At 45.0% G+C, this 27,832-nt stretch overlaps 2 protein-coding genes across 6 annotated transcripts in view; one reads left to right on the top strand and one right to left on the bottom strand.

Moving 5' to 3' along the window:
* Positions 1-27,832, top strand: part of CYP20A1 (cytochrome P450 family 20 subfamily A member 1) — a 279,688-nt gene that overhangs the window by 23,393 nt on the left and 228,463 nt on the right. For all 5 annotated transcript variants that reach the window (XR_014980004.1, XR_014980003.1, XM_085648947.1 and 2 more), the window contains exon 5: positions 13,517-13,684. Coding sequence is in view for 3 of the 5 variants with exons in the window: in XM_085648947.1 (XP_085505073.1) it covers positions 13,517-13,684 (168 nt within the window). In the remaining 2 variants the exon portion in view is untranslated. The remainder of the gene's footprint in view (positions 1-13,516; positions 13,685-27,832) is intronic.
* Positions 1-27,832, bottom strand: part of LOC146858183 (interferon-inducible GTPase 5-like) — a 300,592-nt gene that overhangs the window by 259,244 nt on the left and 13,516 nt on the right. The gene's annotated exons all lie outside the window — the stretch shown is intronic.

The following is a 27,832-nucleotide window of genomic DNA, read 5'->3' as shown; positions in this document are numbered from 1 at the left end:
GGCTGCAAGGGCCAGAAATATAGGTATTGAGCAAGAACGAGAAGAGAGTCCATTTAAATCTAAATCCCTCTTCAATCCACAAATGCCGTTTGATGCGATAGATGTTTTCTCGGAAACCGTGGTGAAGGATCTTTTAAAATTTAGGTCGAAAAATACGACAAGGACAGAGATGAACAATCTATCTAAGATGGAACAAACAGCACTACAGAATTTGATGCAGGATGTGTCTATAATTATAAAACCCTCTGACAAAGGGGGTAATGTGGTTCTTCAAACTAGGGACCAGTACTTCAAGGAGACTTTACGCCAGTTATCAGATGAACAATGCTATCCGAAAACAACCAGTGATATGTATCAGAACAGTATAAAAGCTTATGATGAACTAATTCAAAAATGGTATAACAAAATGTTGGGACCAGAGGAACATCTATTACTTCGCAGTTCGAATCCAGTAGTTCCCACCTTTTACCACATTCCAAGACTACATAAAGATAGCCTGCATCCACCGGGCAGGCCAATTGTGTCGTCTTTGAATGGTCTGACTGAACATTTATCCATGTTTATCGATCACTTTTTATTCCCCTTTGTGGTACAATTGGATTCTTATGTGAAGGACACTAAGGACTTCTTGAATAGAATCAAGCAAGTTATTTATTTATTTATTTAATTTTGAGATTTATACAGCGCGTACAATTGCCCGTAGGCGTCTCGGCGCTAGAAACTTTGAATGTATTCCCGAGGTTAAGCCGGTAACTATTCTTGATCAAACAGCCAGGTCTTTATCTTTCTGCGGAAATGCATCAGAGATGGGCTGTCTTTGATGGATGCTGGCAGGGAGTTCTATAACCTGGGAGCTGCCACAAGGAAGCGTCCATCGCCCCAGTTAACTGTTTTTGTTCGTGGTATTTGAAGGATTTTAAGGTTGTTAGATCGGAGCGACCTTATGGAGGACTGGTATCTGAGATGGGATTTCAGGAAATGTGGACCACAGTTGTGCAATGCTTTATAGAGTATGCACAGCACTTTAAACTTGATCCGGTTTCGAATCTTGAGCCAATGCAAGTCCCTTATAGTCTCAGAGATTGGTGAGAACTTAGGGATTCCAGACAGGAGGCGGGCTGCAGCATTCTGGATGGTCTGCATTTTGTTGGTCACTCTTGCTTGGGCGTTGATGAATAAGCCGTTACAATAGTCAAGAGATGACAGCACAAGGGCGCTTACCAGCGTCTTACCTGCTGAGGTTGGTAAAAACGGCATGATTTTCTTGATCAACCTAAGTTTGTGATGGGCTGTTGCTGCTATTTTATTTGAGTGGGCCATAAAATTTAATTTATCGTCAAAAATCACCCCCAGATTTCTGACGGTGATGGCTGGTGTAGGTGGTGTTCCGTGCGTGGGGGGCCACCAGGTGTTTGACCATCCTGGGGAGAGATGTCCAAATATGACGACCTCCGTTTTTTCGGCATTTAACTTTAAACAGTTAGAGGCCATCCACTCACCGATCGCCCACATGCCCTCTTGGAAGTTTTCAGCCACCTTGTCTCCATTCCCGTTAATGGCCAACACAAGCTGGGTGTCATACGCGTACGAAGTAAGGCTCATCCCATAGGCCTTGATGACAGAGGCCAGGTCCGACACGTAGATATTGAATAGTGTCGGACTAAGGGATGAGCCTTGGGGAACCCCACACGGTAGTGACAGCTTGTGCGATTGGAAGGGCCCCAGTGTGACCACCTGTGATCTACCGGCCATGAAGGAGGAGAGCAGATTTCTAGCCATGTGGCGGATACCCAGGTTTTCGGCACGGTCGACCAAGATCTTGTGGTCGACCGTGTCGAAGGCTGCCGACAGATCGAGCAGTACGAGTATTGCTGTACCTCCCTGGTCCCGGATCACTCTTATGTCCTCTGTAGCTTTTATTAAGGCAGTTTCGGTTCCATAGAACTTGCGGAAACCAAATTGGGTGTTGTCCAGTAGTTGATGTTTTTCTATGAACTCTGAGAGTTGTGAGTTCATAGCCTTTTCCACTACCTTTGCTAAAAAGGGGAGACTGGCTATGGGGCGGTAGTTTTTTGGTTGGTCCTTGTCCAGATTAACTTTCTTAAGTAGGGGTTTGACCAAGGTATTTTTAAGGGAGTCGGGGTATATCCCAGTTCTGAACATTGTGTTGCAGATTGATACAATGTCAGGGGAGAGATAGTCCATGATCGGACGAATGACTTTTAGAGGACAAGGATCTAATGCTGAGCCTGATTTGATTGTGGCCGTTGTTTCCTTGATTTGTGTTTCTCCAAGGTCTAAGAACTGAGAAAGTTCGATATTGTTGGTCCCGTTGTTAGATATGGGGGGGGCTGATTACTGTTTTTGTGGAAAATGCTTGATATATATCATTTACCTTTGTGAGAAATCAGCCAGAGAATCACAAAAGACTTGGGATTGTGGAGGATTCAGGTCCGGTGCGTTTCCCGCTAAGACCTTAGTTATCTCAAAAAGATTTTTACTTGAGTTTTTAGCAGAATTGATTTGTTCAGTGAAATAAGATTTTTTTGTCTCGACAATAAGAGCTTTGTATTGTCCGAGTGCTTCCTTATAGCTGGTCTTGCTTTCCGCGCTGTAGGATCTGCGCCAATGTCTCTCCCTGTTTCTACAGAATTGCCTCCTAATACGGAGCTGCTCTGTAAACCATGGGGCTGATGGCGTTGCTCTGTTTCTAGAGAGTATTTTAGTTGGGGCTAAGGAGTGGGTGGCGGTACCTATCCTCTCCTGAAATTGTCGTGTGGCCAAGTTTGGATCAAATGTTGAGTCAGGGCGAGTTTTTTCAAGTAAGCTCGTTAGCTCAGCGTGATCGATGTCCTTCCAAACTTTGATGGTTTGTGGTTTCGGTACAGAGTGGGGTCTGAGTCTATTTAATGTGACTGATATTTTTATAAAAATGGCGAAGTGGTCGGTCCATGGCATTGGTAAGGTATCTATTATATTAACGCCTTGCATATTAGTAAAAATGCCGTCTAACATGTGACCGGCTATATTGGTGGGGGTGGTTACCAGTTGCCGAAGACTCATGGTGTGCATGTCTGATATCAAGGACTGGGTATCTTTGTCAGATGCATTCTCAAGATGGAAGTTCAAGTCGCCTAATAATGTAAATAAGTCTTCCAGCGCTGGAGCTTCTAGTATTGCACCCAGATTTGCTAGAAAGTTGGTGCGAGAGCCTGGTGGTCGATATAGTAGGATGCCTTTAAAATGAAACGATGGGGTGAGTTTAAGATCGAAAAGAAGGGCTTCGCAGGAGGTGGAGTGAATGTGAGATATTCGGACCGTTATGTGGTCGCGGGCGATGATGGCTAGTCCTCCTCCGCGCTGCCCCACTCTATCTAAGGGATAGGCGTTATAGGCTGGGGGGGTCGCAACTGCCATGTCAGGATCGGATGCTCCATCCGTCCATGTCTCCGTGAGAAAGAGCCAATCAAGGTTGTTGTTAATAATAAGATCATGTATTTCTTGCCGGTGCTTGACAAGAGATCGTGCATTGATTAGTGCAGCGGTGATGTCGGAAGACATAGATGCAGTGACAGCATGCGTTTTGATTTTTTCATTCATTATCTGTAGCTTCACGTTACAGTGGGGACATGTAAATTTTGTGGTATCTGACCATAGGTGTGGATTATATTGAGTGCAGTCGGTGTTAGGCGTGCGCAGTGCCATCAATGTGGATTTGGGGTAGATGTGGGGAGCCTGTCGCGGGGGTTGATCGGAGGTTCTGGCCCCTGGCCCGGTCTCGGCACGGACGAGCACAGACGGGCTTGCCTTATTTTGTCGCGCCCGCTGCGCTTCCGGAACATACACATATTTGAAGGAAGGGAGCAATGCGAGAGGCGTGGCCTCAAGGTGGGCGTGTCCCAGTCAGGGAGAGGGGAATGAAGTTGGCGGGAAAACGGCGATTTTGCCCTTACCAGTGCTCGTTTTTCAACAGGAAAGGGTGCCTGCACACTGCAGTGATGTGACAGGGAAGGTGAGTGATTTTAAAAGCAAAGTGAAATTTACAATTTTTAAAACAAAGTTATGCTCCGTTTTCCTTGCTACTCCCGGCTGTGCCTCAGGAGGGTTCAAAAGTTATCTAAAGCGCTAGTAATCAGCGCGTCTTTTATAACTTTGAAGAGGGGGGGCGTGGCCTCAAGGTGGGCGTGTCCCAGTCAGGGAGAGGGGAATGAAGTTGGCGGGAAAACGGCGATTTTGCCCTTACCAGTGCTCGTTTTTCAGCAGGAAAGGGTGCCTGCACACTGCAGTGATGTGACAGGGAAGGTGAGTGATTTTAAAAGCAAAGTGAAATTTTACAATTTTTAATACAAAGTTATGCTCAGTTTTCCTTGCTACTCCCGGCTTTTCCTCAGGAGGGTTCAAGTTATCTGGGATCCTACTTATCTACTAATGGTACTTGATATCACCAGCCTCTATACCTGTATAGATATTATGGATGGTGTTAAGGCTGCAAAATTTTATTTAGAAAAATGACAGTTGCGGTATGCAGAACATAATCAAATGCTGATTGAGTTTATGGAGTTCTGTCTAAGAAACAACATATTTCTGTTTGAGGATCAACATTCTAGACAGATGTCTGGTATGGCGATGGGCACCTGCTTCGCTCCCAGCTATGCGAACTTGTTCGTTGGTTGGTGGGAGGGGCGGGTGCCCAAAACCTACAAGGGTGGGAATAACAGCGGTACGGTAGTTGAGTGGTATCGATATATCGATGACCTGTTCATTGTGTGGCAGGGGACAGTGGACTCTGCTCTTGGGTATATCGATATTCTCAACACAAATGATGTTAACTTGCACTTTTCTGGAACTGTGAGTCCAGTGGCAGTGGATTACCTGGACCTGAGAGTGTTTGTAGAAGAGGGTAGTATTCAGACAGCCTTATACAGTAAGTCCACCGCAGGTAACTCCATATTATTTGCAGCCAGCAGTCATCCTCCTAAACTTATTCAAAGTATACCATATGGTGAACTCCTTAGGCTAAAGAGGAACAGCACTAGAGAGAAGGACTTTGAGGCGGCTGCCTCAGAAAGTATAGCCAGGTTTTCTGTAAGGGGGTATGATCCCGCAGTATTGAATGCCACATTGCGCAAAGTGAGAGGAATTCCGAGAGATAAACTATTAATTGACAAGGAAAAACAGAGAGATGATAAGGGTAAATTCCGGATGGTTACCCCTTATTCTGCAAAAGCCAATCATTTAAAACCTATATTTAAAAATAATTGCCATATTCCCAATGGTTTTGGAAGAATGGGTATTCCGGAGTGAGCAAATCCCGGAGTGAGACGTGCTGGCAGTAGTCCGTACGGGATTTGCTCACTCCGGAATACCTATTCTTCCAAAACCATCGGGACTCTCGATTCATCCAACGCGTCCCCTCCTCTGCTCGGGCCTTCGGTTCCCGATCAGGACCCCTCGGCCAGTACAAGCCTGATTCTTCGGACCATATCTGTGGGATTTACTCACGCAATCCTACGTGCTCGCACTTCATACTGTCCTGATGATGATCTTGAATTACTAAGATCGAAACGCCGTCGACCACAATTTCAAAGTTCCCTCAAGCTGTTTGAATTACCTGGGTTCTTTTGATCTGTTTTTCAATGCGATGTAAAGTTCTTACGGTCACTAAACACCTCACTTCACGCACTATCACTTATGTATGTGTGAGCAATTTATATATTGTATATTTTCTATCTGCAAAAAGGACAGAAACGGAAGCTACTCCATTTTATGATGTTAAATAAAATGTGATGCCTTCCTCTAATACTCTGTGTCCTTGCATACATTTCTGAACTGGATCCGCCTTGGCTTCAGCATATCAATGATTTCAATTGAATTAGTTTCAAATTAAACAATTGTAGCCTCGCTACCTGAGGATCCTTGACCTCACCCAGACCACTGTTCTGCTAAACTACCTACTTACCCCAGGTCACAAACGTGCGGGGACCCCTTGTTTTTGAAACACAGCTTAGCTTTTTACGGCATTTTGTCCTACGGTAGGTTTTCCTTTTTAATGGGCACACACCATTGCAATGCGGAAAAGTAAGGGACAAACGGAGATCAGCTCGCTCAGGATCATATACATGCGAGTCCGCCCTCTTCATCAGCCTGCCAGTGTCCAATCAGGGGGTGTACCCGATGGGCAGGTCGGAATTGTGGGCAGCACAGTGCTCTCTGCTGAGGGTTCAAGTATGATATGGGGCAATAACTTGATACAAATGCATAGGCATAGGTATCACTGGCGCAACAGCTGCAGTAGCACGGGGACCCAGGAGTACGGGGGCGTTTCATGCCCCTACCATGCATGGATTCAAGGATGTGGCCTAACGGCTACAGCAGTCGACTTCGAAGCTGAGTAACAGGCTTCGAGTCTCGGCAGGGACGCTCAACATCCTGTGATTCCGCTCTGATACTTTCGGGTCGATTTCGCGCTATATAAAACGTCCCAAAAATTTGCTGTCTAGTGAGTTGGGGACCATTGCTCTTAACATAAGCTATAGTTCGTGATAACCTTTTTACGTGACTAGAAATCTGGGCGGACAAACGGGGTACTGGAGGGGTGGTCACGTGAGAGTAGGTAGGAGTGTGGGCAGAGGGCTTTCCACAATCTGAAGGGCCAGGGACAACAAACATGTAGGCATGGGAGGGGCAGTGAGGGACATCTGGCAGCATGGAAAGTTGTGGCCCAGCAACTCACAAACAGATTAGGCTTATGCAGGCACAATCAGGTGAGGTAAAAAGAGGAAGAGCAGGAGTAGGAGAGGCGTAGGGGCTGACACGTTGTCATGTCAACGGTCGTCTCTGTCTCCTAACCTTGGAATTCCCTGGAAATGGCACGACTTACCTGCCTGAAGAAGGGGGGGGGGGGTAGTGTTTCTAAAGAGAGGCTAATGATTGAATGGTCTGGATACACTCATATTTGCCCCTCGTGCTCATAACTTGGAGGTGACTAGGGCAAACCCAGCGGGCAAGAAGAGTGCTTTTCTAAAGATTACAAGAAGGTTATACGAAGGAAGGAGCCGAGAAAAAAGCGGGCAAGCAGACATTACTGTCACCGATCCCAGCACAGTGCCGAGACTGAAAAGAAAAAAAACAAGCATTAAAAATGCAATAGGTCTCGCCTTTCATTAAGTTAAAGCATTTGCTTTGCTATACCATACCATTAGCAAAGCAAATGGCTTTAACTTAATTAAAGGCGAGACCTATTGCATTTTCAATGCTTGTTTTACATGGTGTAAATCCGTTCAGTAGTTCTGAGAAATTCAGGGAATATAAAAATCGATACCTGAGCACCGAGGAGGGTTCCTGAGCACGAGCTTCATTCTGATTAGCTGCCAACACTCCAAACCAGGAAGTGTTGGCAGCCATCATGTGACTCAGTAACCAAGTCATAAGAAAACAGTTAAAAAAAGATGAAAAACAAGAAAAGGGGGCAGGGTAGAAACACAAAAAAGCATTAGAAAAATAATAATTTGCCCGAATTCATGCTGGGTGCGCGAATCTGGCCAAAAAAACAAAACTAAAACGAAGCGCGGACTCCCGTGCTTCGTTATCTATGAGCCTCCGGGTGGGCCAGGTTCCGGAGGCAATGCACAAATAATAAGCGGTGCTTTTTTTTTAGGTCTCGCTGAGCCAGCGCATGCGCTGCTCTGCGAGACATTTAGTTAGTGGCTTTTCAAAGTGCTACCACAATCTTTTCCTGGCCTCAAGCTTGCGTTCACGAGCGCGTGCACGCGCACAGCCGCCATGTGGCTTTCATGGCTCATTAAGCCTTGCTCTCCCAAGCGCCTCGCTCTGCCCCTCCCCCATCACAGAGTGCGTCCCTGCCATGACTTTCGCTTTCCATTACCCGTCCTTATGCTTGTCTAATTTCCTTGACTTTATTTTTAATCGCAAACCGGCACTGTAATTCACCATAATTTATGCTTGTTTCCTGGCACACAAATAGAGCCTTCATCCTTAACCCCTTCCATGCGGGGCGGATTCCCCCGCGGTGCTGACTGATGTCTGCGCGGGCGTGGTCATGACGGAACGGTTCCGTCATGAGCACAGCTCAACCGTGGCTCATGACGGAACCGTTCCGTCATGAGCACCGAAGGGGTTAAGTAAAAGGCATTGCTGTGAAAAGAGTAATTGTACTCTCAGATGCAGTTTGTGTGTCACGTGACCTGCATCCTTTCATAGCAGAGGGTGGCAGGCCTTTAGACAAAGCTGAGGATTTTAAAACAGGCTTGTGCTCTTGAAATGCTTATAGGATCTGGGCAGTTAGTCACATATTAGGAGGAATGGTGAATAGGAACATTTTGTATGATTGCGGGAGCCTCTCAGGTCAGTAAGGTTGAGGCAACACCAGTCACACATCAGGCCGTCAAACATGTGTTGGAGACATTTTCTGAACCAAACTGGTGTCTTGAACCACAGAACGGTCTAGAACATAGGCCAGCATCCTATGGGTTTAGTTTTAACTGTTGTTCAAAAACCAACAAGTGGTTTTTCCATACATAACAAACCTGAACAACAGATTCTTAAATCACGTTTTCGTTGATCCTTTTATGCTACATTTATTTAGGGAATGCTGGGTGAATAATTTTGGGAAGATAGCTCAGTGATTTGGGTTGTTTCTGCTGGGAACTGTGAGTAAATTGCAGGTTCTCATACTATAAAGTTGATACAGTCTTCTGTCTTTCTGAGATTGATAAGACTAGTCCCATTTTCGATTCGGTGATAGTAACTGTACATCTTTGGGAGATAGTAACTGTACATACAAAAGTTCCTCACAAAGCACTATAGAAAAATTATATTATTATTGTTTGAATTGACCGCAGGTTCCTCAGTCATGTCAGTTGCTGGTGTTAGCTAAATACTGGGTTGAATTAACATTGGTTTCCACTCACGGTGCTCTTTGGGCAGCATGTGGTAGCATCTGTACAGAGTTGAAGGGTGCGTTTTAATTGGCTAAATATGACCGTAAATTTGTATTACAAATGTAAGCTTGGCTTAAAGCCCTATGACGTGCACACTAATGTATTTTTAATGAGTGCACTGTGATTGCATAGCTGCAAAGTCGCCCCATTTCATGTAAGCTTTTAGTTCTGACTTACCTTTTGGAATCGATTCTGCCGAGGGCTTGCATGCATGCGTCTGCATGGACAAACATGGCTTCTCTTGCCATTTGTCCAGAGCAAACAGCATGCACGTGTAAGTAGGGACTGTGGACAGCCCAAAGCCATTTTGCATTTTTGTGTCCTAGCAACGAAAATGCTGTTTCCTGTACGGCGTGGAAGGTGTCCTAGCAACGAAAATGGTTATTTATTTATTTTTAACCGCCAGGTTTCTTTAAAATGCCGCTTACACTGAGTTTGTATTTATTTTGTTGAAACGTGCGCCCTGTAACTTGGTGCGCATTTTTGTGTGTTTTTGTTGTTAAAAAGGCTGCTTTCAGTACACAGCTTGCCGGGGTTTGAAGAGTTTGGAAGCACTCACTCTCTACCACTCTCTACCACTCTCTACTACTCTCTACTCACTCTCTACTACTCTACTCTCTACTACTCTACTCTCTACTACTCACTCTCTACTATTCTCTGCTACTCTCTACTACTCTCTACTACTCACTCTCTACTATTCTCTACTACTCACTCTCTACTACTCTACTACTCACTCTCTACTACTCACTCTACTACTCACTCTCTACTACTCTACTCACTCTCTGCTATTCACTCTCTACTACTCACTCTCTACTACTCTACTACTCACTCTCTATTCCTCTCTACTACTCACTCTCTACTATTCACTCTCTACTACTCACTCTCTACTACTCTCTCTGCTACTCTCTACTACTCGCTCTCTACTACTCTCTACTACTCGCTCTCTACTACTTTACTCACTCTCTACTACTCTACTACTCACTCTCTATTCCTCTCTACTACTCACTCTCTACTATTCACTCTCTACTACTCACTCTCTACTACTCTCTCTGCTACTCTCTACTACTCGCTCTCTACTACTCTCTACTACTCGCTCTCTACTACTTTACTCACTCTCTACTACTCTACTACTCACTCTACTACTCACTCTCTACTATTCACTCTCTACAACTCTCTACTCACTCTACTACTCTACTCTCTACTACTCACTCTCTATTACTCACTCTACTACTCACTCTCCTACTCACTCTATTACTCACTCTACTACTCACTCTCTAGTACTCACTCTCTACTACTCACTATTACTCTCTACTACTCACTCTGCTACTCTCTACTCACACTCTACTACTCACTCTCTACTATACTCACTCTCTACTACTCTCTACTCACTCTACTACTCACTCTCTACTACTCACGCTCTATTACTCTCTACTACTCACTCTCTACTACTCCGCATTATTAGCTTAGATGCGGTGGAAACAAACATTGGCATAGCCAATAGGTCTCGCTTTTGGGACCTTATAAGTATTTAGTTATGCAGCACAATATCCCTGGTGCAACAACATTAACTGTTGCATGGTTAAACACTTATAAGGCTCCAAAGGCGAGACCTATTGGCTATGCCAATGCTTGTTATTAAAATGCGTGGGGGCTGGCTCCTGCAATGTCCCGGGGTGCCCACCCCCGGGACATTGCCCGGGACATTTCCCACCCCCGGGAAACCTGCTCTCGCTTCAACGAAGCAAAGCAGATTTGCTTTTGGGCAAGGGAGCTGCATGCTAGCAGCTCCCCTTGTCCAAAAGCAATGCCGGCTCCCGCAGGAGGGAGAGAGCCGGCAGGGACCGTGGGAGCATTAGGGCTCCCCCCACGGTCCCCAACTTGAGGGCCACCATCCCCGGGGCCAGAAGTGGCCCTGGGGAGGCGGGGGCCACGCGACCCCCCCCCTCCAAATTAAAAAATATTTTTAAAAAGCGGTCAGGCCCTGGGGGATGGGGTCCCCGGGGCCAAGAGTGTCCCAGGGGAGAGGGGCCACGCAGCCCCCCTGCCTAATAAAAAATATTTTTTAAAAGAAGTCAGGCCCCAGGGGATGGGGTTCCCAGGGCCAGAAGTGGCGCGGGAGGGGGGCCACTCTGCCCGCCTGCCCTTTAATTTAAAAAGAAAAAAAAACAGAAGGTAGGCCTGGGAGATGGGGTCCCCGGGGCAATAATTGGCCTGAGGAGGGGGGCCACGCAGCCCCCCTCCCAAATTTTGTTATAAAAACAAAAAGAAGGCTGGTCATGCCGCAGGGGATGGGGTCCCCATGGTCAAAATTGGCCTCGGGAGCGGGGCCGTGTGGCCCCCTTCCCGTTTTTTAATATTGTTTTTTAAAAGTGGCAGGCCCTGGTGGGTGGGGTCCCCAGTGACCAAAAAACATTGAAAGACGGGGGACCACACTTACCCCATGTAAAAAAGAAATACATTAATAAAAAATCCGGCATCCTGCCGGAGGCCCGGCCCCTCCCTGCACCACTCTGCACCCTGGCGCGTTCTAAATTGGGGAATTAAGGCCCCTTTAATCCTGAGGGTCCCTGGGGCCCAACTAGCCCACCAGGTATCTCCAGTATGCGCCATACAACTGTATTGCAGAGAGGTGGGGCGAGGCCATGCCCCTTTATACACCACTCTGCAAACGTGCCTCTTGGCGCACTGCTGGTGAGGCGATGAGGTCCTCTTGTGTCCTGAGGACCTCAGGACACAAGTGGACTTCATCCACCGAGCAGCAGTGTGCCAGGAGGTGCGTTTGCAGAGTGTAAAAAGGGTCTGTGGCCTCAGACCACTCTCTTTAATCCAGCTGTGTGAGGCTTACTGGAGGTATCTGGTGGGCTAGTTGGCCCCCAGGGACCCTCATGAGGAAAGGGGACTTCATTCCCCAACCAAAAGCACACCAGGAGGCGTGTTTGCAGAGTGGTGGAGAAAGGGGGCGTGGCCTGTGTCCACCTCTCATCAATCCCACTGTGTGGGGCTTACTGGAGGTATGAGGTAGGCTAGTTGGCCCCTAAGAACCCCCAGCAGTGAAGGGGACTTCAATCACCATCCGAGAGCACGCTAGGGAGCGCGTTTGCAGAGTGGTGGGCAAAGGGGGCATGGCCTGGTATGAGAACTTAGCAATCCTGCTATGAGGTACTTACTGGAGGTAATAGGAAGGGTAGTTGGGCCCCAAGGATGTCCTTGGGAGCCAACTACCCCTCTTGTTACCTCCAGTAAGTCCCACACAGTAGGATTGCTAAAATGTCTTCAGAGGCCATGCCCCCTTTCTCCACCACTCTGCAAACGCGCCTCCTGGCAGACTACGGAATGGGGAATAAAGTCCACTTTACTCCTGAGGGACTTTGGGGGCCAAGAAGCCCTCCTGGTACCACCTGTAAGTCCTACGCAGCACAATTCATGAGCGCTGGTCGGAGGCCCAGCACCCTTTCTCTACCACTCTGCAAATCCGACTACTAGTTAAAGAAGCATCTTTCTGCACCTCTGACTTAGAGGTAGTTTTAATCCCCCTGCCCTATTATGTACTAGGGCCTTACAGGGGAGGTCATGCCAATCACAGGGGTTTCCCAACCCATAGGGTACCCTAGTGTATGTAGGTGTTTTCACTGTATTCTAAGTGTCTTTTAGTATAGCACTGGTTTCAGGCCTGGTTAGTCAGACTCCGTTACCACCAGTACCCCTCAGCAAAACGCATGGGGCACAGGATGACTTTGCAACAAGGTCTCTTTCTGCCCCTCTGTTGGTTCTTTCTGCATATCTCTTGCTTCTTTCTGCGCCTTTCTGGACTTCTGTTGCCTCTTTCTGCATTTCTCTTGCTTCTTTCAGCGCCTTTCTTCCTCTTTTTTTCAGATGTCCTACCTATGTAGGCATAGTTTGAAATGAACATTTTAAAAACCTCTGAAATTCACTGAAAAAAATCATAGGGTTTTAGGGTCGTTATAGTTAGAAATTAGCATTTTAAAAACGTTTGAAATTCACTGAAAAAACCATAGGTTTCAGGGCCATTATAGTTAGTTGGACATTTCACTCGTACAAAACCAGAGAAATTCGGCCGTTATAGTTAGTTGACCTAACTATAACTCACGCCCCCGCAATGCACTGCTGATGACGTCACATATTACATCACTCTTGACATGGTCCAGCCCAGTAATCCCTGCATTCCTCGTGATTTTTGTCCAGTTTGCACATAGAGCTGTGCCAGTATACAATGAGCTAACTACTATAAAAGTGAAAGTCTTTCATACAGATGCAGGAAATAGTTTAGAAGTAGAAAGCAAAGGAAGGTTATTCTACACTTCAATGGGCCCATTATAAGGCTGAAAAGACAGTATATACAAAGAATTCAAATGATAGCAATTGAAAATGCTAAACTCATCTCAAATGTGGCTCCTCAGGTATGTTCAGAAGCCTAACAACTGCAAGTACATTATAATTTCGCAGAAAGTATGGTTCATTCATTTGATTAAATTCTTTGTTATTCTTAGAACGGATTGTAGTAAGAGCTTGATGCAGATGTGTCTTCTTTTTTTCAGTTGTCAGAAGACTTGGTAACAAAATGGCTGTCCTTTCCAGCATCCCAGCACGTGCCCCTCAGCCAGCACATGTTGGGCTATGCCATGAAGTCAGTGACGCAGACAGCTATGGGGAATAGCTTTGAGGATGAGCAGGAGTTGATCCGCTTCCGCAAGAACCACTGTGCTGTAAGTTCAAGCGGAAACCAGGATCTGAGATTACTGGCCTGATGCCCTGTACGGGAATGTGTACATATGTTTGAAGTTCTGTAAAGTAATTGAACAACCTGCACTGATGACATTGAAGGCAAACCCGATTGCGTTTTTGGCTTTTTTCAGGTGGGGCAGTTGATGTAAATCTAGTATAGGAGTGTCGCGGTTTGGCTGTCTCAGTTTGAGCTGCATCAACTAGTAGACGCAGGACCTTTGCTTTGGCCACTATACTTACAACAAGCTGCAGTTTCTGGTATGTCACAGCCGCCTGCTTTGCCAACAGTGATACCAAAGGCATACTCCCCACTACATTCACCTCCTGCAGACTCGCACAACTCCCCAGAGGGTTTATTCTTTCCTTCCAGGAAGATAGAGACCATGGGAATGATGGGGACCAATACTCTATTCCCCCTATAGACTATCTGTGGGACACATACGACACAGACCCTGTGGTAAATAAAAATTCCTTTACCGGGACTGAATTTGATACAGAAACATTATAAAATAGCTCAGTAAAATGAGAGGCAGAATCCGTGATATTAGAGTTTCGGAATGGGCTTTATTCCAATAATCGATTATAATCGGATGCTTCAAGTTCCATCACCACGGGGGTTCAGGAAGTGAAGTACATACTTTATTGACAAGAAGTAACTTTTATAGTACATACATTATAATGAAGTGAATACAGTAGGCGTAACAATTGATAAGGACATTGACGTTTGGTCTGCGTAACCGAAAATGGGTGTAATAATGAGTAAAAAGAAACATGATTGGTTATGATGTAATACATAGGTGGATCTATAAGATAATACTTGGCATAGATGCGCGCGCAGCAGTATGACGTGTAATTGACGTGTAACTAGGGGGTGACGGGGACTTGACATTTAGCTCTATATGTGGAGACGAGAAGTCTGGGGGGTCAAGTCAACCTAATCCCAAATCATATCTAACATCCTATGTTTAAAGAACTATGTTATCCACAAAAGAAGGACTCTCGGACAGAATCTATTCTATACTGACTGTGCGTGCGTGTACAAGCGTCTAAGTGTCTACACTGAATGCGAGGGGGTAGGAATATTCCATGGTAACAGGGCTATGAATTACTTGCATGAGGACAGAGAAGTTGGGCCTTTTTGCTTGGTAACTGGAAGAATGTTTACTTAAACTACTAGGCAGGAATGCATCGGCTGAGGGGGAAGCAGATAATTCGAAGGTGAAATACAGTTCTTGGCAGAGAGTAGGCTGATGTCAGGCTTCGTGAGCCGCGCAGAGAATGAGACAAAGTTCATGGTCACAGATGCAGGCTCGGACTGGAGCTTTCAGAGGCAGAAGGCAAGAGGAGTTTTGATGACAGAATCAGGGCCTACTTGCCTGGACTGTAAAGTGGCATAAGTGAACCATATAAAGCCGGTGGCCTTTCATATTTAGGAATGGAATATCCGGCCTATTCATGGCGGATCTGTCAAAGGACATGTTGACGGTGGACGCACATGTGTTTGCGTCTTCATAACTGGAACTGGAGGGAAACATACATGTACTTGTGACATGCACATGGGACCGTTGGGGTCCAAGATAGGGGACATAACTGACCAGAAAAATCCATATTTCCACATTCCCTCCTTGTCCCCTACTTGCCCTTCAAGAGATATCAATCTTCATCAATCCATTGATCTGTTCATATAGCATCATTTGTTCTTCTTTCTTCTTCCGGGATCTTGAATGAAAATCTTGATGTGGAATGCACGATGTGGCACACAGACCACAAATCGCTGGTCCACATTGTAGGCATAGACAGCAACTGAATAGTATGAGAAGGCCAATACCTAGGAAGGATAAAACTCTCCATCCCCAGGCTGATACCGCATTCCAAAACCAACTGGACCAAGTCCAAGTGCCTGGGTTCTGGTGTATCTGGCTTACAATCTTATGAAGGCGAGTGATGGCTTTATATACAGATGGCGAATTTTCTGGTATGAATACGCAGCAGCTTGATCCGATGACCCTACAAGCTCCGCCCCTATCAGCCAGGATGACGTCAAGGACAAGACGATTTTGAAGCACAACAATCCGCATAGCAGACTGCTCTTCCGTTAAATTGCCTAAGGCGGAAATAGTCTCATTCACTACTGCTTCAAGGGTTCTAGTTAATCTACGTATCAGCTTACTGTTAGTAACAGTACCTATATAGGGAAAGATGCCTTTATTAAAATCTACATACTTGTCCCATGCCGTCTCAGTGTAATCGACAATGGGGAGATCTCTCCGTTCTCTGTTGTGTACTAAATGAATATTTCTGTAATAATCAGGAGGAGCTAGGAAAACAGGTGGCAAAAGGAATGCAATGTAGCAGGTACCATCCCAATCTAGGGGTAGACGCATATATGCAGTCTGACCACATATAAAGTAGGAGTGGCGAGAAGCTCTAAATGAAGATTTTCCTCGATCACTGAATTCTACTATAGTAGTGCATTTACTATGGCCCATATGTATGGAACCAACCTTTCTTACACACAATTCACCCTTCGCTGGGAATACTGACATGGTGGGTAAGACTAGTTCAATTTCAGATACGACATTTAGAATCATGAGATTAGGTGTAAAATTACCTAATCCATATACTTCATTTTCTAGATCAGTTCCTGTTCTTTTGGGGCGACCCTCCTTGTCAGGGTAACAGACCTTGAGTAAAGCTAGGTTCAGATTTCCCCATACCCAATGATCTCGGTAAACTGCTGTGTCTGAGTCTATGGAATTAATTAAGCTAAACCATGTTCCACAGGAGCCATTATGTGTAAATGGATGTGGAAAGAAAGGCAGGACTCCTTCATAATTCTGATAGGGAGGGAGTCGGCCACACACCCAACAATTGGTGGCATTACTAGTCTGATGGGAATGATGTAACATACTAATGAAAGTGTTATTGCGCAGCGCAAGTCTATAAGACAATTCATGCGGAGGTAAGTCACTAAAAGAATGTTCAGCAGCAACATTATAAACATGTCTAGAAATAGGGTAATATATGTGCAACAACATACTTGTAATAATTATTAAAAGACTCAATAAAAACAAAATTAATAATGTCACTATGCAGTGGCTACGCAGTGATTTACAATACGCCTGTCGTTTCAACATTTTTCGGGTATTTTCTCTACTCAGGTCCAAGGGATACATGTCAGAGACAATTCAACCGCTTCACCTTGGAGAGGACTTAAACAATCAAATTGCTCGACTTGGTGGGCCTAAGCTTTAGTTTGTAATTTTCAGATTTGTTCGGTTCAACAAAAGGGAGTTTTGTATCAGTCTGTGAGGGGGTGCAGGGCACAATGTCTATATCCGAAGATAGTCCATGAAATTTCTTGATGTGGTTTGAATGAATCCAGCCCTTGCGGCCCTCGATCTTCACGGCTGTTCTTGTGGTCAACAGGACCAACTTGGGTGCTTTCCACCTGGGCTCCAGCTGAGTCTTTCGGTCGCAATTCCTCACAAATACAAGATTACCCGGAACAACGTCATGGGGTTTCACCTCAGTGTTGTCTGGAAAGGCTGCAGCTACCTGTGAACGAGAAGATTGTAGTGCAGACATCAAGGAAGCCAAGTAATCTGTCAGCATATTACAGTCAATATCAGTTATTTTGCGTGGTATAGGCGTCCCCCACATATTCGGTGGTCTACCGAAGATCACCTCATACGGGGATAGCCCTGTTCGAGAGTGTGCTACCATTCTCATGTAAAAGAGTGCAACTGGTAACGCTACTACCCAGTCGACACCTTTCTCTCTGCATATTTTGGACATTCTAATTTTCAGTATCTGGTTATGTCTTTCTACGAGACCTGCTGCCTCGGGATGTCGGACACAGTGGAATTTCCACTGATATCCTAACAGAAGTGAAACGTGTTTCATTAATTCGGATGAGAACGGCTGGCCGTTATCTGAGTAAACAGCACGTGGTAAACCGTATCGTGGGAAGAATTCTCGAACCAACTGTTTGGCAGTAGTCGGGGCAGTGTAATCTGAAACCGGGTATGCCTCCGTCCAACGGGACAGAGCGCAGACAACTACGAGAACATATTTGAATCCTCGACATCGTTCCATCTGGATATAGTCCATCTGGAGTACTTCAAAAGGATGATTAGGAGTATGAAATCCACCCTGTTCTACGGGAACGCTTTTTCCTGGGTTGAACTGACAACAGATCATACAGGTACGGACCTTTTGTTTTGCTGCTGCTCGTAAATGTTTATTGAACCAAATGTGTTGAATGCTGTCTAGCATAGCTTTTTCTCCTAGATGTGCTGGACTATGTATAGTGTTAATTATAACTTGGACCATTGAATCAGGAAGGAACCATACAGACTTTTCCTTCATCATCCATCCTTGGTCCGTTTGGATCCCTCCTAATTCAGTCCATTTCTTTATTTCGTCTGGTGTAGCATGTGTCTGTATGTCAATTACGTCAAGAGTAGGATCTTTAACTGTCATACAATGTGTCGGTGTCGGGACTATTGTCTTTGTCATGTCGGGGGTTTGAGTTTGAGCAGTCAGTTTAGCTGTTCTGTCGGCTAGATCATTGCCTTGGGAAATGATATCAGTAACCTTCGTATGGGCCTTACATTTCATAATTGATATTTCAGTGGGTAGATGTATTGCATCTAATAATGCATGAATGAGGGGTCCGTGCTGAATGTGGGCACCGTGGGAAGTTAAATAACCTCTCTCTCGCCACAGCACGCCGAAGTCATGTACAACTCCGAATGCATAACGTGAGTCAGTGTATATGTTGACTTTTTTATTCGTGGCTTGAATACAGGCTTGTGTCAGAGCGATAAGTTCTGCGGCTTGAGCTGACAAAGTATTTATACGATTAGTTTCAATGACTTCAGTATCTGTTGTGACTGCGTAGGCGGCTACTAACTCTCCTGTACTTGTTCTCATGCATGAACCATCTACATACAAGGTCAGGTCTGGATCTGACAATGGGACATCTGTCAAGTCTTGTCTGGGTTTTGTCGTTATAGTAATAACTTCAATACAGTCGTGGGCTAGTGGGTCTGTTCCGACTACTGGTAAAAGTGTGGCAGGATTCAATGTGTTACAGCGTCTGATTTCTATATGTGGCTGAAACAATGTAAGCTCGTATCCTGTAAGTCGCGCTATAGTCAAGTGTTGTGTTTGCGTTCTATTTACAAGAACCTCTACTGCGTGTGGTACTTGAACTGTCAATGGATGTCCTAACACTATGGCATCGCTTTGTCTGATTGCTAAAGCTGTTGCTGCTACTGATTTTAGGCATGCAGGCAAAGCCTGAGCTACGGGATCTAATGTACTAGAAAAATAAGCACATGGTTTGTGTGCTCCTGCTTGTTCCTGTGTGAGTACTGACAAGGCAGTACCTTCGCGCTCTGTAACAAAAAGTGTAAACTGTTTTCTGTAACATGGCGTTGCTAAAACGGGTGCTTGACATAAAGCTTTCTTTAAGCTTTCAAAAGCTTGTGTGTGTTCCTGAGTCCAAGGGAGAACAGTCGATGTGGCTGCCTCCTGTGTGGTTAACTAAATGAGGGGTTTTGCTAGAAATGCATACTGAGGGATCCACTGCCTACAATATGAAGTGAGGCCTATGAAAGCCCGCACCTCCTTTTGTGTCTTGGGTATTGACATGTTAGCTATCAACTGAATGCGGTCGGGTGTAAGCTGCCTTCCCTCCTTGTCCAGCGAGTGTCCAAGATAAACAACTCGCTGGACACAGAATTGCAGCTTAGAAGGGGACACCTTGTGCCCTTTTTCGGCTAGAAATTGTAAAACTGTCAGTGATGCTTTTTCACATTCGGGTTCGCTTCGGGCGGTGATCAGCAGATCATCGACGTATTGAAGCAAGGCGGTGTTAACTGGCATGTGGATACTGTCAAGTTCTCGTTTCAGTGCTTGGCTATAGATGCTGGGGCTTTCTGTAAATCCTTGAGGTGCGCGGGTGAATTTAAAGCTACGCCCATTTAAACTAAATCCGAACAAATATTGACTTTCCGGATCTATTGGGACGCTGAAAAAGGCATTTTTGAGATCAATTACAGTAAAGAATGTTGCTTCGGAATCAATAGCTGTCAATAATGACGAGATATCTGGGACCACAGGAAATTGTGGCACAATGCATTTGTTTAACTCGCGCAGATCAATAACCAATCGATATACTGGCGGCGCTGTAGGATCTGTTCGTTTAAGAATCGGAATTATCGGTGAATTACATACATTGGAGTCTGTTTCTACAACTACTCCTTGGGCAATGAGCTCGTCAATGATTTGTAGTAAAGCCGCTAAAGCATCTGGTGGTAGCTTGTATTGTCGCATTCGTGGTAGCACCACTCCTGCCTTTAGTGTGACTCGATATGGTGTAATATTCATGCAACCAACATCAGTAGGGCCTTGTGCCCATAGATGTGTAGGTAAAGTCTGCAGTCGGGGATCCATGTCTCTAGATACATAGTGACCTTTAAAATCACGTAAAAACAACATTACTCCTTCCGGAGAACAACATATTATGGCTCCTAGGGCTTTCAACGTTTTTATTCCTAACAAGTTTTCTGGACATGATTTAGTAAGCAATAGATCTGTAGTTCGGGTCAGAGGTCCTATCGTAAGTGGAAGAGGCTGTGACACTTCATTAACAATAGGTTTTCCTGAAAAACCAAGGGAAATATTCTGTGAGCCTGAGAGGGGTGCCCCTGGAACTTCACTACGTTTTATAGTTGTTCGACTTGCCCCTGTATCGAGTAAAAATTTTCTATCTTGACCTAATAATTTACTATGTACATAAGGTCCTTCTTGATCTACAGGAATCTCGATAAGGGGTAAGTCAACTTCCTTCTCTAGGCTAGTTCATGCGTAACGCTGATACTCGGGATATTCATACTGTGCGGTCTGATACATTTGTCGTGTTGTTGTCTGTGTGGCAGCAACAGGCAACGGTGGTGCAGCTGGCACAAACTGTATTGGCTGGCATGGCCTGGGCATGCTGCGGAGCTCCTTGTTCATTCTGATCTTGTCTTAGTGGCCGTGATCTTTCTTGTGTTTTACCTATGGCGATATTATGTTTTAGCACTGGACAATCGTGTACGTAATGACCTGGCTTTTTACAATAATTGCATGTCCCTTTTACAGGTCCTGCTGAATCGGAATGTGTCATACCCTTTTTATGTCCTTCAGCTGGAACTGTCTGGGAAACTAGCATTTTCATTTTCGTGTCTTTCATGCGTCTGTGTTCATGTTCTTGTTCCTCTCTAATTCTATTGTGGTGGTACTGTAACATTTGTAACATTTGTGTTGGAGTGTTACCTTGCCAGGTACTCTCGAATTTTAATACTCTATTCTTTACTGGGGGCAGGGCATTTTCCACTAATTTTGTTACAAACAGATGCGGGTATGATTCGCTACTTGCTTTTATGCCACTATTTATACCAAAACATTTCTCGAATCGGGCATAGTAATCGCTAGTGTCTTCATCTTGCTTCTGTTTACAGGCTGAAATTGTACCCCAATCTTCCTTTTTCGTAGTTAATAAACGTGGCAGTACCTGTACTAGTAGACCTGGTAGTGCTTTAGTTTTGTCCCCAAGCCCCGAACCTGGACCTCGGGCCCTTTCTTCTGCTTCTAATGCTGACCATTCTATCTTTTGGTCACCTACCTCCCACTCTTTTTCCTTGAGTTTCTCATAAATGCCAGCAGGCATCAACACCTTTAATATTGTCATGATGTCGGGGTAGGTATACTCTCCCATGAGTAACATGTCTTTAATTTCTCGGTGAAAACCCGCTGGGTCTTTGTCATGACTGGGTACCACTTTCTTCATTTCTAACAATTCTATTTTCGATATGGGCGTATATACAAATACGCGTTTAAACTGATTGTCCTCGCCTTTTATTGGGTGTACTTCTCGTAAGGGATTCTGTCTATCCAGGTGATACGTAGTTCTTTCCTTGACAGGCAATGAGACATGCTCTGAGCATACAAAAAGAATATACTGCTTTCTTGATACTAGAATTTCTTTAATTAATTTAGTACCTGGACCTCTCCATTTATTCATAAGCAATTCAGTCAATATGTCAGGTAAGGGACCAGGGTCCGAATGCTGACTCTGATATAGTATAATGAGTTGTTGAATCATATAAATCCCAGCTAACCTCTGCTCATCTGGGGTGAGATTCAAAAATGTGCGTACTACTGTCTCATCACTATATTTTCCGGGACTGTCCACCCAATGAACAGCTGCCCTTGCTAAATCTTGTTCATCCATAGAATCGAGAAAATGATAACCCCTTCGTTCTCGGAGTAGTTTGTCGGCGGTTTGGAACGAATGCTCGTTAGACCTTATGTTAATTATAGGTATTTGGAAATTCCTGTCATTATCTGGACATATTGGACGTATTTGGTCAGTATGCCATCTAGTCTGATTCCTATTACAAGATCTTCCTCTACCTACATAGGCTATGGTGTCCGACTGTCCTGCGGGCAGTCCTGACCCTTCTTCCTCGCTTTGCTCGAACTCGTCTGTCTCTAATCTCTCTTCGTGTAGGCGTTCTATTTCTTTACGGATCTTTCGGCACATGGCTATTATACAATTTTGCTTATCGTGTCTCCCTTCTGATATATTCTGGCTCCATTTTGTAAGAATTTTCATTGCTTCCGGATCTACCCCCGGTCGGTCTTGATTTCTGATCACACAGTTTATGAGGAAACGTAACAGTTCCCCCTGTATCTCTACTTTCTGGTATTCCATAGCTCTGTTAATACATTCTGGATCTCGCCCTGTTTGAACAAAATGATATATTTTATCTAGATGCGCAGTCATTCCTGGTAGCTTCGCTAAATACCCTGCGGCTCGTCTGATACGTAATGATGCCAGGATCATTTCGTCCTCTTTACCGAGCACCGGGTCATATCTACAATCTATAAGAAGTTCCTTAAGCGTACGATCACTTACGAATTTGGGTGTACGTGAATGCGCTGACTCTTGAAAAATAAGTTTATTTATTCTAGGTGGCGTAGAAAAAATATTGGTAGCACCTCCCGTGGCCCCGTCTGGGGCGTCGGGTGTGAAAGGATTCGTCGAACGTGACACAGCAACTATAGGCGTGGACTCAGCTATAGAAGTACCTGTAGGAACAGATGCAGAAACAGATGTGCTTGCCGGAACTTGTGACTCGATTTGTTGCTGTAGGGATACGGGTGCTGGATCTTGGCGTTGGACCTCCCTGGTATGCGGTCTACGTGGGGCGGAATTAGCATACTCGGGAGCTGCGTCATCTAAATATGAGGAAAGAAAAACATCCTCTGCGGTTCTAGGATGCCCCTTAGGATGTACCTTGATTGGGAATAATGGGGGTGGCAAGTCTTTCGGTATCTCTGGAGTAGCCTTAGGTAATCCTTCGGCCAGAAGGGGATACATACCATTCATAAGGGCATTTCTTTGTCTGTCTACTTGCTCTGATTTCACTCGGATACCTTCCTCAATTAATAGATTCTCTCGAACTTTGCTTGAACTTTCTTTACTCTTCTCTTCCTGTCTACGTGCTTTTTCTGTACGTCTATGAGATTCTTTACGCCATAACTCAACGGCGTCTTTCTGTGACTGTCTGACTTTCCTTTTCCATAACTCCTCCTCGACTTTCATGATGCACTCTGCATCCCAGGTCCCCGCTGTGGGCCACCTCTGACTTTCTGGTAATCCCTTGGTGTAGTCTACCCATAAATCAAGAAATAATATAGCGTCTAAGCCATGTTTGTGATACATAAAGTGCCCTGGAGTGTCCCTAGGAGGAATAGGGACGGCTTCTTCGAGAACCCCTTTTCTGGTAGTGATCTGTCTTAATTTCGAAAAGAGCGGCATATTGAGAACTGACCTTATACTTGATTTTGACCTGATACTTGAATTTGAACAGACTTAATACAATAAACACGATAATGAACAGTCATTCATACCACGATATACAGAACATACTTAAACACTTTAAACATTAAACGTTAAACCTTTAACTGAAACAACAATGATGATCGTCTGCATAACTAAATCACCATGCTTAATTCTTGACACTTACTAGATACTTCGGAACACTTGATATACTGCTAAACAGTACAGATACACTGCTAAAACAGTGCAGACCGGATTTGTGTACCCAAACCCGTCTTGACCGGCACAACCTATGTGCACGTCAGAAATGCCTCCCCAGCAATGGTACTCACCGGGTAGCTTCGGAAACGGAAGGCCTCAGTAACTTGAACTTGAACCGGACTGGACTCGACTCGACTCGACTCGACTCGTCGGACACTGGGCTTGACTTCGGACTGGTGGGTCTCTGTATACCTCGGATCTTGCTCTCTCAGCTAGGCTCTGGTCGGGATACTTCGCACTTCTCACCGCCTCGTCTGGGTGTTGATCGCAGTCTCAGTCGCCCCCGCTTGACCGGAGGGAGATACAGGAAATCCTGCTGGTACGCGTTATTGTCCGTCCAGCTGTGGCAGGAGACCGGGCCTGCAACTCACCGCCGGCGCGTGAGATGAGAAAGTGTCCCTGTTCGGGCGCCATCATGTGGTAAATAAAAATTCCTTTACCGGGACTGAATTTGATACAGAAACATTATAAAATAGCTCAGTAAAATGAGAGGCAGAATCCGTGATATTAGAGTTTCGGAATGGGCTTTATTCCAATAATCGATTATAATCGGATGCTTCAAGTTCCATCACCACGGGGGTTCAGGAAGTGAAGTACATACTTTATTGACAAGAAGTAACTTTTATAGTACATACATTATAATGAAGTGAATACAGTAGGCGTAACAATTGATAAGGACATTGACGTTTGGTCTGCGTAACCGAAAATGGGTGTAATAATGAGTAAAAAGAAACATGATTGGTTATGATGTAATACATAGGTGGATCTATAAGATAATACTTGGCATAGATGCGCGCGCAGCAGTATGACGTGTAATTGACGTGTAACTAGGGGGTGACGGGGACTTGACATTTAGCTCTATATGTGGAGACGAGAAGTCTGGGGGGTCAAGTCAACCTAATCCCAAATCATATCTAACATCCTATGTTTAAAGAACTATGTTATCCACAAAAGAAGGACTCTCGGACAGAATCTATTCTATACTGACTGTGCGTGCGTGTACAAGCGTCTAAGTGTCTACACTGAATGCGAGGGGGTAGGAATATTCCATGGTAACAGGGCTATGAATTACTTGCATGAGGACAGAGAAGTTGGGCCTTTTTGCTTGGTAACTGGAAGAATGTTTACTTAAACTACTAGGCAGGAATGCATCGGCTGAGGGGGAAGCAGATAATTCGAAGGTGAAATACAGTTCTTGGCAGAGAGTAGGCTGATGTCAGGCTTCGTGAGCCGCGCAGAGAATGAGACAAAGTTCATGGTCACAGATGCAGGCTCGGACTGGAGCTTTCAGAGGCAGAAGGCAAGAGGAGTTTTGATGACAGAATCAGGGCCTACTTGCCTGGACTGTAAAGTGGCATAAGTGAACCATATAAAGCCGGTGGCCTTTCATATTTAGGAATGGAATATCCGGCCTATTCATGGCGGATCTGTCAAAGGACATGTTGACGGTGGACGCACATGTGTTTGCGTCTTCATAACTGGAACTGGAGGGAAACATACATGTACTTGTGACATGCACATGGGACCGTTGGGGTCCAAGATAGGGGACATAACTGACCAGAAAAATCCATATTTCCACAACCCGCCTGCAGACATGGATCCCAATTTGTATCCGGCTAAACCTTCCCCTCCAGATGAGACTACAACATACCATGACATCATAGGTAGAGCAGCTAGTTATCATAAGGTTCAGCTCCACACAGAACCATAGGAGTATGATGTTTTATTTGAAACACGTTCATCCACTTAACGGTCAGCACAATATGTGCCTATGCTTAAAGGTATGCTCAGACATAACACAGACATTTTTAAAGACCCACTAAAAGAAAGAATCATAACACCACAAGTGGATAAAAAGTATAAGCCGTCCTCTACAGATCCAACATATATAAAGGGTCAACTACCACCAGATTCCTTAGTGGTTCCTACAGCAAGAAAAAGTGCGAGCTCACAAACATCTGGCAAGGCACCCCCACCAGATAAAGAGGCAAGAAAAACAGATGCTGCAGGTAAGAGAGGCAGCACACTCAGCCTACCAGTGGAGGATAGCCAACTTCTTTGGTCTTCTTTCTCGTGATGACCGGTCAAATTGGGATAAAATGGAGGAGCCCCTCCAACATCTCAAAGAACAATATGAAAAAAGGGCACTTTAAATTGCTTGGGTGGGCAAACAAATAGCTAGCACCTCCATCCACTTTGCACTGGATGCAGCTGATACAACTGCAAGAGGTATTAACACAAGTGTCCTCATACAAAGTCATGCCTAGCTCAAGGTTTCAGGCTTCATACCATAAATGCAGCTAAATATTCTGACCCTTCCTTTTGATGGAGAGAATCTCTTTGGCCCTCAAGTAGATTCCCTACTTGAGAAAATAATAATAATAATGAAACTGCTAAAGCCATGGGGGTGTTGCAAACATCTTCCCAAAGAGAGAATTTCCATCACCCCTCTACATATGTGCATCCCCAGTCGCAAAATACATCCCTCCGGGGATATTATTGAGGCCCCAACACAGGGAACAATTCCAGAGGTAGAGGCGATTTCAATAAACCATCAGCTACCACCACAAAATGCTGACTTGCCTGCCATTCCCCTAATCATATTACACCTATTGGGGGAAGACTTCAACTGTTCTTTCCCACATGGCGGACTATCCTCTCCAACAAGTGGGTGTTGGATATTATCCTAGACCTCAGACCCCTAAACAGATACATTCTCTCACAGCATTTCCATATGGTCTCACAGCATTTCCATATGGTTACTCTACAAGATATCATTCCACTACTACAAGACAACTTCATATCCACATTGGCCCTAGAGGATGCCTACTTTCACATTCCAATTCACAGAGCACATTGGCTGCACCTCAGATGTGTATTGAACAGAAAGCACTTTTAATTCAAGGTACTTCCAGATGGGGTCACTACAACACCCAGGGTGTTCACCAAATGTCTAGCAGTAGTAGCAGCTCATCTACGCAGACAAAACATGCATGTGTTTCCATACCTGGACGACTGGCTCATCGAAAGCTCAAACTTTCCAAATTATTTTTAACACACTCAAACTACTATAAACCTACTTCATTGTCTAGATTTCACAGTCAATGCAGTCAAGTCTCATCTGCAACTTCTTCACATACAACCGTATCTCAGAACCATCCTCAATTCTCAAACTGAGATTGCTAAACCAAATTTAGCAAGGATACATTCCTTTCAAAACCTTCTCCCACAGTTCAGCCTCATCAACAAATGACAGCTAAAACAGAAATGCATCTCGGCACCATGGCATCATGAATTGCCATAGTACCATATGCCAGATTGAATATACGCTGTTGCAGGAATGCTTAGCACATCAGTGGTCTCAAGCGTACAGTTAGATGGAAGAACTAGTGTTGATCTACTGTCAAGCTTGCCACTCTCTGCAGTGGTACAATTCCAACAATCTTATAAAAGGACAGCCTTTCCTAGACTCAGTTTTGCAGAGGACCATAACTCACAGGTTGTGGAGCGCATTCACAGGAGTTACCTGTACAGGGTCACTGGACACCCACTCATCTCCATATCACTCACCTAGAGCTGCGAGCTGTTCACCTAGAGCTAAAAGCATTCCTTCCACACCTCGTAGGCAAGGTAATTCTCATCAAAACGGACAACCTGACTACTATGTATTATCTGTAAAAACAGGGGTGCACCAGGTCACCTCAGTTATCTCACTTAGCATAGACCATCTGGAGTTATGCTCTCCGATACAACATTCACCTACTAGCGGAGTTAATACTGGGTGTGGGCAAGAATTTGCAGATCTCCTCAGCAGGAGACGACAAGTTCACAAATGGGGGCTCAACCCACAAGATCTCCACACATTCTTCGAACAATCTGGTTACCCAGACATAGACCTATTTGCATCTGCAGAAAACGCTAAACGCCCAAACTTCGACCCCTGGTTCCAACACCCACAGTCTAAAGG

This window comes from Triturus cristatus, chromosome 3_2 (assembly GCF_964204655.1).
Source record: "Triturus cristatus chromosome 3_2, aTriCri1.1, whole genome shotgun sequence".
NCBI classification, from domain to species: domain Eukaryota; kingdom Metazoa; phylum Chordata; class Amphibia; order Caudata; family Salamandridae; genus Triturus; species Triturus cristatus.
This window is presented reverse-complemented; position numbering and strand designations above follow the sequence as displayed.